At 42.0% G+C, this 14,473-nt stretch overlaps 1 protein-coding gene across 1 annotated transcript; it reads left to right on the top strand.

Moving 5' to 3' along the window:
- The first annotated feature begins 511 nt into the window (after window positions 1–511).
- PSMC6 (proteasome 26S subunit, ATPase 6) lies at window positions 512–13,537 on the top strand. Its single transcript, XM_082057792.1, has 14 exons — window positions 512–662; window positions 2,035–2,114; window positions 2,475–2,514; window positions 2,723–2,775; window positions 6,354–6,421; window positions 6,862–6,976; window positions 7,867–7,954; window positions 8,090–8,151; window positions 8,242–8,365; window positions 8,703–8,764; window positions 9,787–9,907; window positions 10,006–10,086; window positions 12,038–12,109; window positions 13,043–13,537. The coding sequence occupies exons 1-14, from the start codon at window positions 536–538 to the stop codon at window positions 13,159–13,161; spliced, it is 1,212 nt and encodes a 403-aa protein (XP_081913918.1). The 5' UTR covers window positions 512–535; the 3' UTR covers window positions 13,162–13,537.
- The last annotated feature ends 936 nt before the right edge of the window (window positions 13,538–14,473 follow it).

The raw sequence follows: 14,473 nt of genomic DNA, 5'->3' as shown, positions 1-14,473 counted from the left end.
AGACTAAAGGAGGGGAGATTTGCTCTCTAAAACTACATGAAAGTGCATTGTAGCATAGAGGGTGTTGTTCTCATCTCCCAAGTAACAAGCGACAGGACAAGATGAAACAGCCTCAAGTTGCGCCAGGGGAGGTTTAGATTGGATCTTGGGAACAATTTCCTCCCAGAAAGGGCTGTGGGGCATTGGAACAGGCTGCCAGGGCAGTGCTGGAGTCACCATCCCTGGAGGGTTGAACAGACGCGGAGATGAGGCTCTCAGGGACATGGGGTAGTGCCAGAGCTGGGTTAAAGGGTGGATTCGATGATCTTGAGGGTATTTTCCAACCCAAATGATTCTGTGATAAACATCCCACACGTATTTGTACACGGGGCAGGCGGCCTGTTCGCCGCGTTCCAACGCGCATGCGCTTCGCATCGTGCCAGCCCCTCCCGCCCCAATCCCTCCGGGACGGCAGGGGGCGCCGCGGAGCGCGGACCGGGCGGGCGCGGGCGCGCGCGGGGGGCGGGGCGGGCGCGCGGCCCTGCCCCCGGCGGCCATGGCCCTTCCCGGCATTCCCTATGAGCGGCGGCTGCTCATCATGGCGGACCCGAGAGACAAGGCGCTGCAGGATTACCGCAAGAAGCTGCTGGAGCACAAGGAGATCGACGGCCGCCTTAAGGAGTGTGAGCGCCGTCCCGGGGGCCGCCGTCTTGGGGGATCGGCGCTGCTGAGCGCCCGGGGAGCCCTGAGGGAAGGCGGCAGCTGCCGCGCCGCTGCCCGCGCTTCGTCACGGGCCTTGCCGGGCCCCGCGGGCAGCGCCGGCGGCCGCGCTGAGGGGAGGGCGGGCGGCGCAGGGCCGGGCCGGAGCGCTGCTGGTCGCGGGGTCGGGGCGTCGTGTGGCGCCTCCAGCACTGTGGCTGTTTTGCGGTCCCCTGGGAGAGCCCCGCGGGGCGCCCCGGGCCCTGGGGACTCCCGTGCGCTGGGGCGGCCGGGGGGGTCAGGCCGGGCCACTCTTTCCTCAGCCTTTCCCCCCGCGAGGATGTTCTGTCAGCCTTTTCCTCTTATAAGTGTTTTCTGTAATATCGTTCAGGCAGTAGCACGAATGACAGAACCCGAGGGAATGGCAGGAAGATGGGCCAGGGGAGGTTGAGGTTGGACATGAGGAAAAGGTTCTTCACCCAGAGGGTGCTGGACACTGGAACAGGCTCCCCAGGGAGGTGTCACGGTCCCAAGCCTGACAGTGTTCAAGAAGAGACTGGACAATGTCCTCAGACACACGGTGTGAACTGTGGGGTTGTCCTGTGCAGGGACAGGAGTTGGAACCGATGATCCATATGGGTCCCTTCCAACTCAGGACATTCTGTGATTCTTTAAGTATCAGTGCTGTACAGAGGCAGTAGTACATTGAATTTAAGCTTTTAAAATTCTGGATTAGCTTTTTATAATCCTTCTGTAGAGTGTTTTCACTGATAAGAGATGCTGCTGTGCTGAGGGTGTGGAGGCCCTGGAGCTGCTGAGTTCCTGGTACTAAAAAATTGTCATAAGACTTTTTTTTTTAATAAGATCAGTAGTTTCTCTGGTAGTTTAGATAGAGACAGAATGGAAACTTAAGCTATAACGTAGCAGATATTGGTGTCTAATTACATCTCTCTATTTTATCTTGGCCAAAAGAATAGTCAGCTGCCCCTAGTGTAAATATTTACTACATAAAATGCTATCAATAATTCAACTTTTACTAAATATCTTTAGTTCTCCATTCTTTGTACAAGTACTTTACAGCAACACACAGGAGAGTGTGATGGGGTGGACTGTAAACATCATGGTTATTGACATAAATGCACATCATTGTGCATGGTTATTGACATAAATGCACATCATTACAGTCAGATGTATTGTGGTTGTGGAGATTTTGTGCTTGCAGGAGGGTGACTCACTGGGGGTGCAGCCCTCCCAGTGCCTGCCTCTACCTGCTGCTTTTTTGTTGGTAAGAGGCCTGGTCCTGACTTCTTGCTGGATTGAAAGTTAGCAAAATTCTTTGTTTCTTTCCTTTTCTAGTAAGGGAACAGCTGAAAGAGCTCACCAAGCAATATGAAAAATCAGAAAATGATCTCAAGGCCTTGCAGAGTGTTGGGCAGGTATGTCACAGAAACAAAGTCATAGCAACCTGTGGTGCTGGTTGGCAGTGAACCTGCCTGAAAGCAGCATTTAAGTCCATTTTTGATATGGAGAAAGAGTAAGCCGGAATAGTACAGCTAACAGAAATGGGGGCCTTACCTTCACGAGCAGACACACCAAGCAGATGGGCTGGAGAGGTTTTCTGTGTTTGTCCTGCTTGACAGAAATGTGTTAAAGAAATAGAAGTGCTGGCAAACAGCATGAAGCAGGAGAAAGAATTTCAAAGTTGATGGTTATCTTCCATGTCCTGAAACATGTTAAATGTTGTTTTGCAATGGTAATTTTATCTGTAGGCTAATACTGCATTTATTCATTTGCAGATTGTTGGTGAGGTTCTTAAGCAGCTAACAGAAGAGAAATGTAAGTATGCTGGGCTGTTACATTCCTTAAAATCTTAAACATAAGCTTTTGTAGTTATAATCTGGCTAAAGATTTGGGGGGGGGAAGAATTAGAGTAGCAGTGACTGAGTATTGGCAGAAAAATATAGTGGGTATTTCAGAAGCATCACTTAGACCAGTGAATCAAGTCAATTTGATTTTTTTTTTTTCTTTGATCTTTTCTCTCCAGTCATTGTGAAGGCTACAAATGGACCGAGATACGTGGTTGGCTGTCGGCGCCAGGTACCTGGTCTATGTGAATGGTCATTAACATTTTGCTTTAGTCTTAAATATTAGCATTGCTTTTGGTAAAACTGGGTTCTTAGGGGGATTAAGTGTTTTCTTTAAGGTTTATATGGCTGTTTTATACTGGTATCTGCTTGCCCTCTCCCTTTGTAGCCGGTAGTTGTGGAACTTCCTTGTAAAGACAAAGCAGTCCAGAACATTCTGGGAACCTTGCGTGTGTTTTATTCATTTCATTAATTTGAAGTTCTGTCTGATTTTGAACTCTCCGAAGATTAACCATGACTGTAAAAATAAATCAACTGTGTAAAGTCTCAGTTGCTGTGTTGTGAACACGGTGTGTGACCACTACTGTCATAGTGCTGAGCTTTAGATTTAATGTTATATAACCATGTACTTTTATGTATTTTTTTTCTAATGCTTTTGCACTCCAATAAATAATTATGGTAGGTAAAGCCCCTGTTCTAAACACTCTGAGGGGTTTTTATTTGTTCTTAATGATCTTAAAGTCTTGTAACTTCTAGTCCACAAGACAACAACTTTTTACCTACTCTAAATTCTATACAAGTTAGGCGCTTTAATACAGGACCTTGCTCACAGCATGATCCATCTTTTGCTGTAGTCAGCAAGAACCACTAAGAGGTACTCTTTGCTTTTTATTTTTATACAAAAATATAAGGGATCTAGCAGACATGGTTTAAAAACTGCTTGTTGGTTAATTGAGTGCTGAATGTGATGCACTTACAGTAATTAAAACCCGTAGATCGGCTGTTTCTTACCAAAGCTGCCTATTAAGTAGGAACCACAATGCTTAGTGAATGTGTTCTGCAACTGCAGAGCCATTGGGGAGCGAAAGTGAATCTCTGGTTAGGTTTTATTATGCTCATCCCTGACTTTGACAAGTGGAAGTGAAGGAGAATATGTATGAAATGTGAAATCTTAAGGTGTCTCTGCACAGAGAATAGTGACCTCAGGAAAGGATTTGTATCCTGAGGAGGCAACAGCATATTATGTAGTTGTTTTAATGCACAAGTGTAAGATATTTTAACAGCTGTCACCTCTCAGTGCATCTTGAACTGATTCCTTTATGGTGGAGAAACGTAACTGCAATTGAGCTTTAAACACATCATGATTGTAGCATGTTCTCCTGTGTGAAATATAGGAATTCCTGCAGTTGAAGGAGCACAGGTGTAGTATTGATGTTAGAGGTGCTTTTCTTTGTCTTTCCGAAGAGAAACATGTTCTTTACAGAATTTTGAACTGTTACTGGTTCTGTGTAAAGAAAAAATATTTACAAGACTAACATGCAAATGTTTTGCATATTCTAAGCTTAAGGCTTGTATGTGGAAGTTCAGTTGAAGAGCAGCGTAATGGAACTCCAACATCCAAAAGTTAACCAGCTCTATTTAGATGATTCATTCATAATAGTGTTGTTGTGGCTGCAGGAGCCAAGAGGCAATGAGCAAGGGGCAGAGCGGGGAGCGTGCTATAATTTAAAAAGAGAGGCGAGGGGGGTTTCTAGCTGTCGGGAATTCCTGGTGAAGCCCACAATTAACAATACTGAGCAGTGAGCAGAGCTCAGGCAACAAGTATTTTCCTCTGGTGTTGACTCTTTCAATGGATTGAATATTTTTCAGTAAGCGTTACCTTATCTCCTCCTTTTAGAGACAAACTATTTGGGGAATAGGGGTACTAGTGTGTTAGTTCATGCCGTGTATATACAGATACCCATGACTTTCCTCAAGCATACTGGTGTGGTATGTTTTACTTGCTTAAAAAATCTGCAAGAATTGCTAGTATTTCAATAGTCCTTAAATGCATAATTTTAAGCTTTATCCCTTTCAAGATATTAGAGTGCAAACTCACTATTTTCTTTCCCCAGAATGAACAGAATATTTTTCTGGTACCTGAGTGTGCATAATTCCACATCAGGGTATGTGAGGTGGTCTTGAGGTTCTGTGTTGGAACAGAGATAAATGCTAAGGAATAAGTCGTGCTTGGATGAGTCAGGTATTGCAGCACTTACTTTTGAGTTTATTCTTGAGTAAAATCACTCAAGGATCTTTTAAGATCAAAGATTTGATACCAAAGACAAAAAAAACAGTATCCATGATTGTTTTCAAAGTGTCAAAATATCAAGGAAAATAATTTCCCATGGAATATTTCAGAAACTAGAAGAACTAGTTTTTGATTATAGTCCTTGTGGCTGTGCTGCGCTGCTGAGGAAGGGGAGCAACGCTGTGTAAATTGAAACAAAATTGTGCATTTCCTAAGGAATTTGAAGTCAAGTGGTTTCTCTTTATTCTCACTGCAGAATAACTTAAATCTACTGGGCAATGATGAATCTGATAGAATTTCAAGCTTTTACAGATTTGTTAAGATGAGGCAGCTAGAAAGAGGTCTTGTTAGTGACCCCAGTGAGGGAGGAATGACAGTTTGATCCTAAACGCTGCTGGAGACTAAAAAAGCCACGTGGGCAGGGGACCTTCTAAATCCCCCAGTGGGGTCATGGGAAGGTTCATGCAGTGCTTGAAAACAGTTGTTGAAATCCCTGTTGCTCAGATGCCATGTCAGTAAAGCTCAGAATAAATAGGCTTCATATTCTTCAAATGTGGATTGAGTATCTCTTTTAAAAAAAGAAAAGAAAAGAAAATAGAGAAGAAATTAGAGTGGCGAGGTAATCTCTGTGATCGTTGTTCAAGGTTGTGTTGCGCAAGCGGTAAGACTGCGCTCCTAGAGCAGATTCCTTAAAAACAAAGCGAGAAATGCAAATTAGTAGTTTTATCCCAGCAGAAGTTAGCAGAATGTACTGGAACAGGATTGCTAATGTGTTCAAAAATCTCATAAAAACGGAGTAAGCAGACAAAAACTGCTGAGGCAGATGATTAGGGCATCTGAGGTAAATGGTAGCAAAAGAATAACAGCAACTGGAACTGGCTGACTTTGAAGATGGGAGGATACAACTTGGTATGTGAAGATGTGCAAATTATAGAAGGCTTGGAAAAACTAGGTTAGGAACATCTATTTGGCCTTTCTGGCAGTGCAAAAATGAGAAGGCCACTGAGTAAAAGGGTGGGAAGTGTAGACTCAAACAGGCAGGCTGCTCTGGGTGTCCTTAGAGGAGGATTGTGCACTTGTTCTGAAACAGCTGGTTCTGTGTGCCCTCGAGCATGGGGGAGGATTAGATCTCTCAATAATCCAGTCGGATTGACAGCAGGAAAAAACAAAACAAAACAAAAAACACAACACCAAAACAACAACAGCAAAAAAAAAACAAGAAAAAAAAATACACAAAAAAACCCCAAACACCCCAAAACCCGCCCCAGAAAAAAACAAAGAAACAACCAAAACTCTCTAGAAAATAGTATTTAATTTCAAATAGTGAGCCAGCTTTTTCCCAGTTTAAGCATTCCCAAAAATGGTGTTGAGGGGGACACAGTGCTTGGCATGTAGGTCAGCAGCCTTATTTGTTCTCATGTGTGACTGAGCAAAGAGTGCAAACTCCAGTAGACACCTTGGCTAAAACCAGACGTCGTTGTGGAGTGTGGTTCTAATAGAAATACCTTCTTTGTGACTAGCTCGACAAAAGTAAGCTGAAGCCGGGGACAAGAGTTGCTCTGGATATGACCACTCTGACAATCATGAGGTAGGTTTCTGCTCTACAGCTGCTCTTCTGCTCTTCATGTAAAGGGGGAAAAATAGTGATCTGAGTAGCTCACACAAAGGTTTGAGTAATGGGTTCTGTAGTATTTTGTAAATGTGTTCTGTGAGGAGAGTAATTTGATGGGAAGACTTAGATGTCTATTACATGTGGTTTAAAAATAAATCGGTTGTTCTTTAAAAACATAATTCAGTTACAGCTCAGATCTTGCAGCAGGTTTTTTAAGCTTTTGTTTGTTTGGTTTAGAACTTGAGTCAAGTTTTCTAGGCTTGGAGTTTATTTCACTTTTTCAAAAAACACACTTGCCTTGTTATCAAGGTGGGAGGAGAAGAAACCATTTTCATACTTGCCCTAAAATTTATTGCAATAACTTTGTAAGTGTGTCCTCATGATGACAAATGCCTACTCTTAACTCTTTATTCCAGATATTTGCCAAGGGAAGTGGATCCTTTGGTTTATAATATGTCTCATGAAGATCCAGGGGATGTTTCGTATTCTGAGATTGGAGGGTTGTCAGAACAAATCAGAGAGCTGCGAGAGGTATCCAGTATCTCGAAAACACTTTATCGAATTATGGGATGTGTTCTGACTGTAGTTTTTCAGTGCAAAAATACCTTATTGATGCTTGTCGTGAACTATCATGAGACAAGCTGTTTGAGGCTTCTATCAGATTAGTGCTTTCTGTGCTTCATTATCTTAGACTACATTTCTTGTCCTGGAAGATAACTTTTGAAGCATTAAAATGCTTTCTGACTTTGCAGTTGTCTTTGTGGCAAACAGCAACGTGACTGCGGGGTGCTGGTGTGTTCACACTGAAATAATCCTGTTCGTTTGGGCATCGCTGCTGCGGGCTGTGTGAGCCTGCCCAGGAATGCGGGCGTTTGGAGATGAACTCGTGCTGCTGTGAGCCAGCTGACTCTCACAGAGCTTGTTTGTGTGCTGTGCACGCATCTTGTAGCAGCAGAGAAAGGCTATTCTATCACCAAAGCCCATTTTTCAAACTGGTTATATCTTATCTTGACTGTTACGGAAGTTTGGATTGAGATTCAAATGAAGAAAAACCCCTAAATAAAAGGTTTTGACCCTTTAGGCTAAGGGAGTGCCATAAAGTCAAGTGGGAGGGCATAGTTAGGATTGACAACCAACAAACCAAACTTGAATTTTGCACAAAAACTGCTAGAATCGCTCTGCACGGCGGTATTAGGACAACAGCAAAATGTGGTTTGAGCAAAGAGTGACAAGAGAAATGAGTCATTGTGGAACTGAAGTCTGAACAACAAGGGCAGGGTTGTGGATCAGTCCGTTGGATCAATCTGACATCTTCTTACTTAGCTGTGTCTCATACAAAATATGCTGCACAGATAAATAAGAATACAGGTATCTGGAAAACAGGTTGGCAAGTGTACCATGAGCTTCTTGTCTCTTCACAGGTAATAGAATTGCCGCTTACAAACCCCGAATTATTCCAGCGTGTGGGAATTATACCCCCAAAAGGCTGCTTGCTCTATGGCCCCCCTGGTGAGTCTTGTGAAATGGTAACAAATGCGTAGTTGTCACTCTCAGACCTTGTTTGTTCCTTTTTTGTTTTTTTTTGAAGTCACTAGCACGCAGTGTTGGGTTACTAGTTAAACAGCTTGTCTCTTGTCTGTCCAGGTACAGGGAAAACCCTTTTGGCGAGAGCTGTTGCCAGCCAGCTTGACTGCAACTTCCTAAAGGTACTGGAACTTTACTCTTGCACTCATGCACATGTGTTCTATCTGTTTGCACTGCTGTCTCTTCACTTGTGTCTTTTTGTCTTTCCAAAGGTGGTGTCAAGTTCGATAGTGGACAAGTACATTGGAGAAAGTGCTCGACTGATCCGAGAGATGTTCAATTATGCCAGAGATCATCAGCCGTGTATCATTTTCATGGATGAGATAGATGCCATTGGTAAGACTCACGGCCTGGAGGATGGCAGAGGCTCCTTTTAACGCTGAAATTAGTTATAAGCCACCGTTTGTCTTCTCAAAGGAGAGTGTGCATGTGCAAAGGAGAGTGTGCAACGGGACAGGTAGTTTAGCTTCCTCCTGGAGCTGTTAGAGCTGGCGTAGAACCATACCTGTTTGTATCAAAAATATATGAAAAAGCATTCTAAAATGTCTACATTTAACTCTTTAAACACACCCCTTTTCCCCCATTTTTAAAGGGATACCTAATTGTCTTTAGACTTAGTATTATATGGAGGAAAACATAAAATATGATAACTGAAGAGTTTGGTTTGCTGCAGGTGGTCGGCGTTTTTCTGAAGGCACCTCAGCTGATAGAGAAATTCAGAGGACTCTGATGGAGGTGAGTGGCTAAACCCTGACTGTGCACTGTACAGTCCACATTAAATGATGATGCAGATGTGAATCTCTACACTATGATCTGCTTGGTTTTTTCTGAGTTAATAGGCTAAAAATAAACCAGATGGTGCTTTTACAAAAGTCAGCTGCACATCCGGATAACTCAGCCTTGAATTCAACTTAAAGACTAATTGAAAGAATCTTGAAAATCGCTAATATTATTTGGGATATTTTTCTCACTGTCACTTGACTTTGCTGCTGCTTACTGAATTTTCTTGAGGGCTTGGAGGGCCCCCTCTTTCTTAAGAAAGTGGAGCTTGTTTCTTGTAGTCCCAAAGAGACTTACTCTAGAAACCTTTAGAACAGTTACAGTTCAATTTTTCAAAACTAGGAGAAGTCATTGTATTTCTTAGTTTCTGTACTAATTGCTCTGGTAAACCAGGTTGCATGTTGAGAATTTTAAAACTGGTGACAATTAAGAATTCCAAAGCTAATGGGAAGCTTCATTGGCCTATGTTTGCAAACGGTTTGCCGTGTTCAAAAGAATGTTTCTGCATTACATAAAGAATTAAATCATTGTGATCAAAGAGCAAGTACTTTGAATCTTCACAATGAAACGTCTTCCTATGTGTGTATTAGTATTCTGCAGGCTGCTCTGCAAGTCTAATTTGAATGTCCTGGACTTAGCGCAATACAATCAAAATGTGTCAGCCAACCGTGGGCTCCTTTAGTACTCGCACTGTTTTCATTGCCTTGTTGTTTTAGCCAAATCTTCACATTGGAGCTCTGCTTTGCTCAATAACTTTTTCTCTGGGCAAAGCATTTTCAGTGTCTCTCTTAAGCTCTCTTTCATTGCTTATAGAATATGCAGGGCGCTGTGGTTTTTCATTAGAAGGCCTGTAGCATTTTTTTCTGATTTCTGTACTGCTTTTTACATCTTGGTGAAAATATGCAGAAAATAAGGGCAGTAGATTGCATGAGGAAGGTTTGGGGTTGTTTAAAAAACATACTTCTGTTTTATATTAGTTATTGAATCAGATGGATGGATTTGATACTCTGCACAGAGTTAAAATGATCATGGCGACTAACAGACCAGACACGCTGGATCCTGCACTTCTGCGGCCTGGAAGACTGGATAGAAAAATCCGTGAGTTACTACTTCACAGTGGCTGGAAGGAGGAGGAAATTATCAATATGAATTGAATTGTGATTTTCTGATTTTATTAAAGCTGTAATTTTTTCTAGATATTGATCTACCAAATGAACAAGCCAGACTAGACATTTTGAAGATTCATGCAGGTCCTATCACTAAACATGGTGAAATAGGTAAGTAGGAAGCTACCTGGATATCCTTCCTACTTCTGTTTGTGAAGTTGGGAAGAGGGTGAGTTGTTATGATGACTCTGCCATTCTAACCCCTACACTGGCCACACAACTTCCTCTCTCTCAGAATTCTGCTCTTTTTAATGCGTCCTGAATGAGTTGTTGCCAAGTCTTCCTTTGCAAAGGAAAACACAATATAAACTGTTGTAGCACAGTTGTAAACTGGAAAATCAATGTAATTCTGATCAGGTAGTTTCCTGTTTCTAAAGGAATAGCTTGATCCAAGTAAATGGCATTTTCATTAGCTTCCCCCAAAGAAAGAAAAATTGTTACTGCAGAAGTCTGAAGACAATAGAGAGTCTTTAAAAGTCATGGAGAGGCTTACTGTGGAGTTCGGAGATGGCGTAATGAAAATCTCATTGCCTGAAACAACACTCGTTTTTCATTAGTGGTGTAGAGGGTTTTCTCCAGAGTGTAAGGGGGAGAAGTATCTACCAGATAAAATGAGGAAGGTTTATTTAATGACAGTGTTACTCCAAGCTGACCAGAGTCTTAGTTGCACAGAGACACTTCACAGCTTTCCTCAAGAAAACTTATTGTGATTTTCCTTTAAAATGACGTTGGCTGCCTTTTATTTCAGTAAGGCCCCACAGTTCCCAGCCCCGTGCCGCCCACCCCCGCCTCTTTGCTGACACGAGCTATTCACGCAGCACAGTCTGGATGGTGGAACTGATCTCGTTCACCATCTGGCTGCATAAACAGCTGCAGCTCAGGAGCAGGAACGAGCTGGGGGAGGGCCAGAGGGATGAGGATTGCCTTTCTTAGCAGCAGCGTTGCCTTAAACATACACGCACGCGACTATAGTCTAAGATAGAGAAGCTCCAAAGCAAATCATGAACCTGGGATAAAGCACTTCATCCTTTCTCTCATATCTTCGGGCACTGGAGTGGAGGCAGGGTAGGATCATCTTTATATCATTTAGCAAGGTGAGCTGTCAGATGGGTACTCGCTAAATTTCTGAACGTGTTGTGGGAAGACTGTGATGCTCAGCTTTGAGACTGACAGGAATTCCCAAACTTATTGGCAAGATGGGGTGTGAGTTGCATTAAAATCCTGAGATACTGACCTGTGCCAGCTTCCAGCATGAGATTCTCCAGCTCTGGTACTGGAGCCAACTGAAGACTTTAAACTTACCAAACCTTGTGATGTTTGACATTACTTTGTCCCCTCACTACTCGCTAATTACGGGGAGACTTGTTTGTAGCACATTGTGCTACCTGGAATTAAAATACAGTTAAAGAATTTCTAATCTCTAGGGCTTTTTGGATTCTTCAGATAAAAACTAGCAGTTCAAATGTTTTGAATTTCATACGGAAGGTAAACTGTTTTGAAAAGTTTTGCTGAAAGTTGATAATTTCTTTTAATAAGCAGCCTTGCATAAAATCAGAAATTGCTTGGAGGCTCAACAGACACAGCATTTAGGAGCTCTGACTATAGCCACTTTGTTAGTAAATATATGTGCATAAAAAATCAAGCTTGATATATCAAGACATTAAATGCCTTTAGTAGATGCATTTGTTGTAAGTGGAAAGGGACTGAGTTACGATCACTTGGAGATAAGTTTTCAGGTTTTTTTCACGTCATTTAAATGATGATAAGAACATCGTCTTGCTGGAGCTTTTCTTACATTTCACGTTGATGCTTGTAACCACAAGTTAGTAACTTTGAGATTTAATTATATAATATGAACTTTTGGCTGCAATATGTTTCTGTTTTAATGAAAGGGGTAATAACAGCTGAAGATTTCAGTTAATTTAATTTAGCAGTCTAGTGGACAGCTATCTATTTGCACTGCAATTAAATTCTTTCTTTGTTAGGTGGGTACATATTTCATTGGTATCCGTAACGGGAAGTGTGAATTTATTTCTAATTGGCATTTGTGTTTTACAACTAGATTATGAAGCAATTGTGAAGCTTTCAGATGGCTTTAATGGAGCAGACTTGAGAAACGTCTGTACCGAAGCAGGTATTTTCTTAACTCTTAATTTTGACGTGTTAAGTCTTGGTAAATGCTAAACACTTAAGCTGTTTTCTGATACTTCTGTCAATGGATTAAAACCACAAGGTCAAAATTGTTCTGCTGGAACACAGCACTTGTTCACTGCTGCTCAATTTTTCATGTTCCTTAAGGGCTGGATAGCATTTAATGAATGGAAATGTTAGGAGCAAAATGCCAGAATAGTTGTGTATTTCACAGTGTGTCACATCTGTCCAGCAGCAGCGTGGTGATAAGCCCTGAAGCTTAGACAGAACAACTTGAACAAAATCTCTTTTATTTCTTCCAAGTATCCTTATGACCTTTAGACTCATGCAGAGCTTGATTCTTGACATCCTCCCTCTGAGGTTACAGACAAGTCTCTTAGGAAGTCCATAGATAAATGGGTTCAGCGTTATGAGAGGAAAAACTAGCCATACTATTTCTGAGCTAGAGCTGGCCCCTAACCACTTACTGGCTGAGTATCGTGACATGTCATGCTATCTCAGAAGAAATACATTCCAGAAACAGCAATGATACCCATTTTTCTTCTTTTTGCAGAGAATCCAAGTCTCCTAGTACCAGGATGACTGGAGAGCTAATACTTTTTAATGCTTTTTCCATATGATAAATTCGTTGCATGCTTAGGGTTTGCCTACATGGAAAGGCTGAGTAACACAGTAACGACACACTTGTAGTTTAAAACAAGGTATACATTTCTTAGTGATCACCTATTTTGGGAAGACATTGTTGAAGTTCACTCCTCTTCCCAACATCCGGGAGTTCCATGTAACAGTCTACATGCAGACAGCCTAAGGTGGATCTGTTTTCACTTTAATTTGAGTGAATCTTTGTATCAATCCTCTCAGTATTGTTGCTGCAAGGAGCACCAGTTGATTCTTGCTGTTGAATTATTCTTTGCAGGTATGTTTGCAATCCGTGCCGATCATGACTTTGTAGTTCAGGAAGACTTCATGAAGGCTGTTAGAAAAGTGGCCGATTCTAAGAAGCTGGAGTCCAAGCTTGACTACAAACCTGTTTAAATTAATGATATAATTTGTGATTGACTCTACACCTCATACTGGGTTAATGTATTAAAAAAAAGAGAGAAATAATGTACCTCTTGATTATTATTGTAAGGTGTTTGTGTAACATGTAGCTAGTAATTTGGTAACACTAGTTGCAAGTTGGCTACAGAAGTGCATTTTCTGTACAATTCTGAAATACAATATTCATTGCAGTCCAGACTAAGTAAAATGTGTGGAGATGCGTTCTCTTAGCAGTTACGGTGTGAAGTTATAAATGTGCCTGAATGGGTTAGCAGACTTTAAGAAAGTCGGTTTGTTTCTTGACTTTTTTATATCAGTAAATTGCCCTACCCCAAACAGTTTATGAATAAAACTTGTTTAAATCTGCTCATCCTGGTGTACCTTCTCTGTAACTCTTGAAAAGAGATGAATTACGTGTCTTCAGTATTTGAGGAGCAACTTCTCTCTGGTGTAAGGATTGCATTGAAGTCCTTTGCTTTTCATACTAATTGGAGACAACCTTTCCCTCAGAAGAGGGCAAGTGGTATTTATTCCTTCGCTGTTGAAGTCCAGGAAGAGCCTTCAGCTGAACTAGCCTTTAATTATTGCAAGAAGTAAACAAGCCTTTTAAAATGTTTGCTGTCTTCCTGTGTGCTAGGACAACTCCTATCCTGAATGCCACTTACAAACAAATGCATCTAAGTGGAGGTAGAGAAACTGATAGCAGTTTGGTATGTAAGAGTTTTGATTACAACTTTTGGGGTGGTGAGGGAGATGGGCAAGATGGATTTCCTTTCCAAGTTGCCATTTCACCCGCTCTATAGAGACAGGAACTGTGCAATGTATTATACTTTGAACCTGTGCCGCTTTAGACGGGCAAAGTGATTTACCTAATACTTGTGGAGCTATGAACGGGGCTTACGAGGCTGGAATTTGGTTACTGTGCTCCCTGGGAGCTGACTGATGCAGCTGGTGGAGTAATCACTGAAACAAATAAAAACAGAGGCAAAGGTGTTGGTGCTTTTGGGGGCATCTGTCACTATGCCTTATTTTCTAATTGGTTCCACTCCCTCGCAGATTGACTGCACTGTGCAGATTGACTGCACTGCGCAGCTTACCTAAATATCGAACTGGCACAGTAGACTTCTGGCTACTTCTAATTATCCTAATTGGATTACTCTAGGCATGCTCAGCTGACAGACAAGTACATTAGATTAACTCTACATCTGCCAGGAAACACACCACTAAACAGCACCTTCCTGGCAGTTTCAATAGCCATGATTGTTATTTCTTTACCTGTTTTGTCTCATAGTTATGGGGAATGTGA

This window comes from Streptopelia decaocto, assembly GCF_964273445.1.
Source record: "Streptopelia decaocto genome assembly, chromosome: 7".
Classification (NCBI taxonomy): domain Eukaryota; kingdom Metazoa; phylum Chordata; class Aves; order Columbiformes; family Columbidae; genus Streptopelia; species Streptopelia decaocto.
Note: the sequence above shows the minus strand (reverse complement) of the source record. Positions and strands in the feature narration are given on the sequence as shown.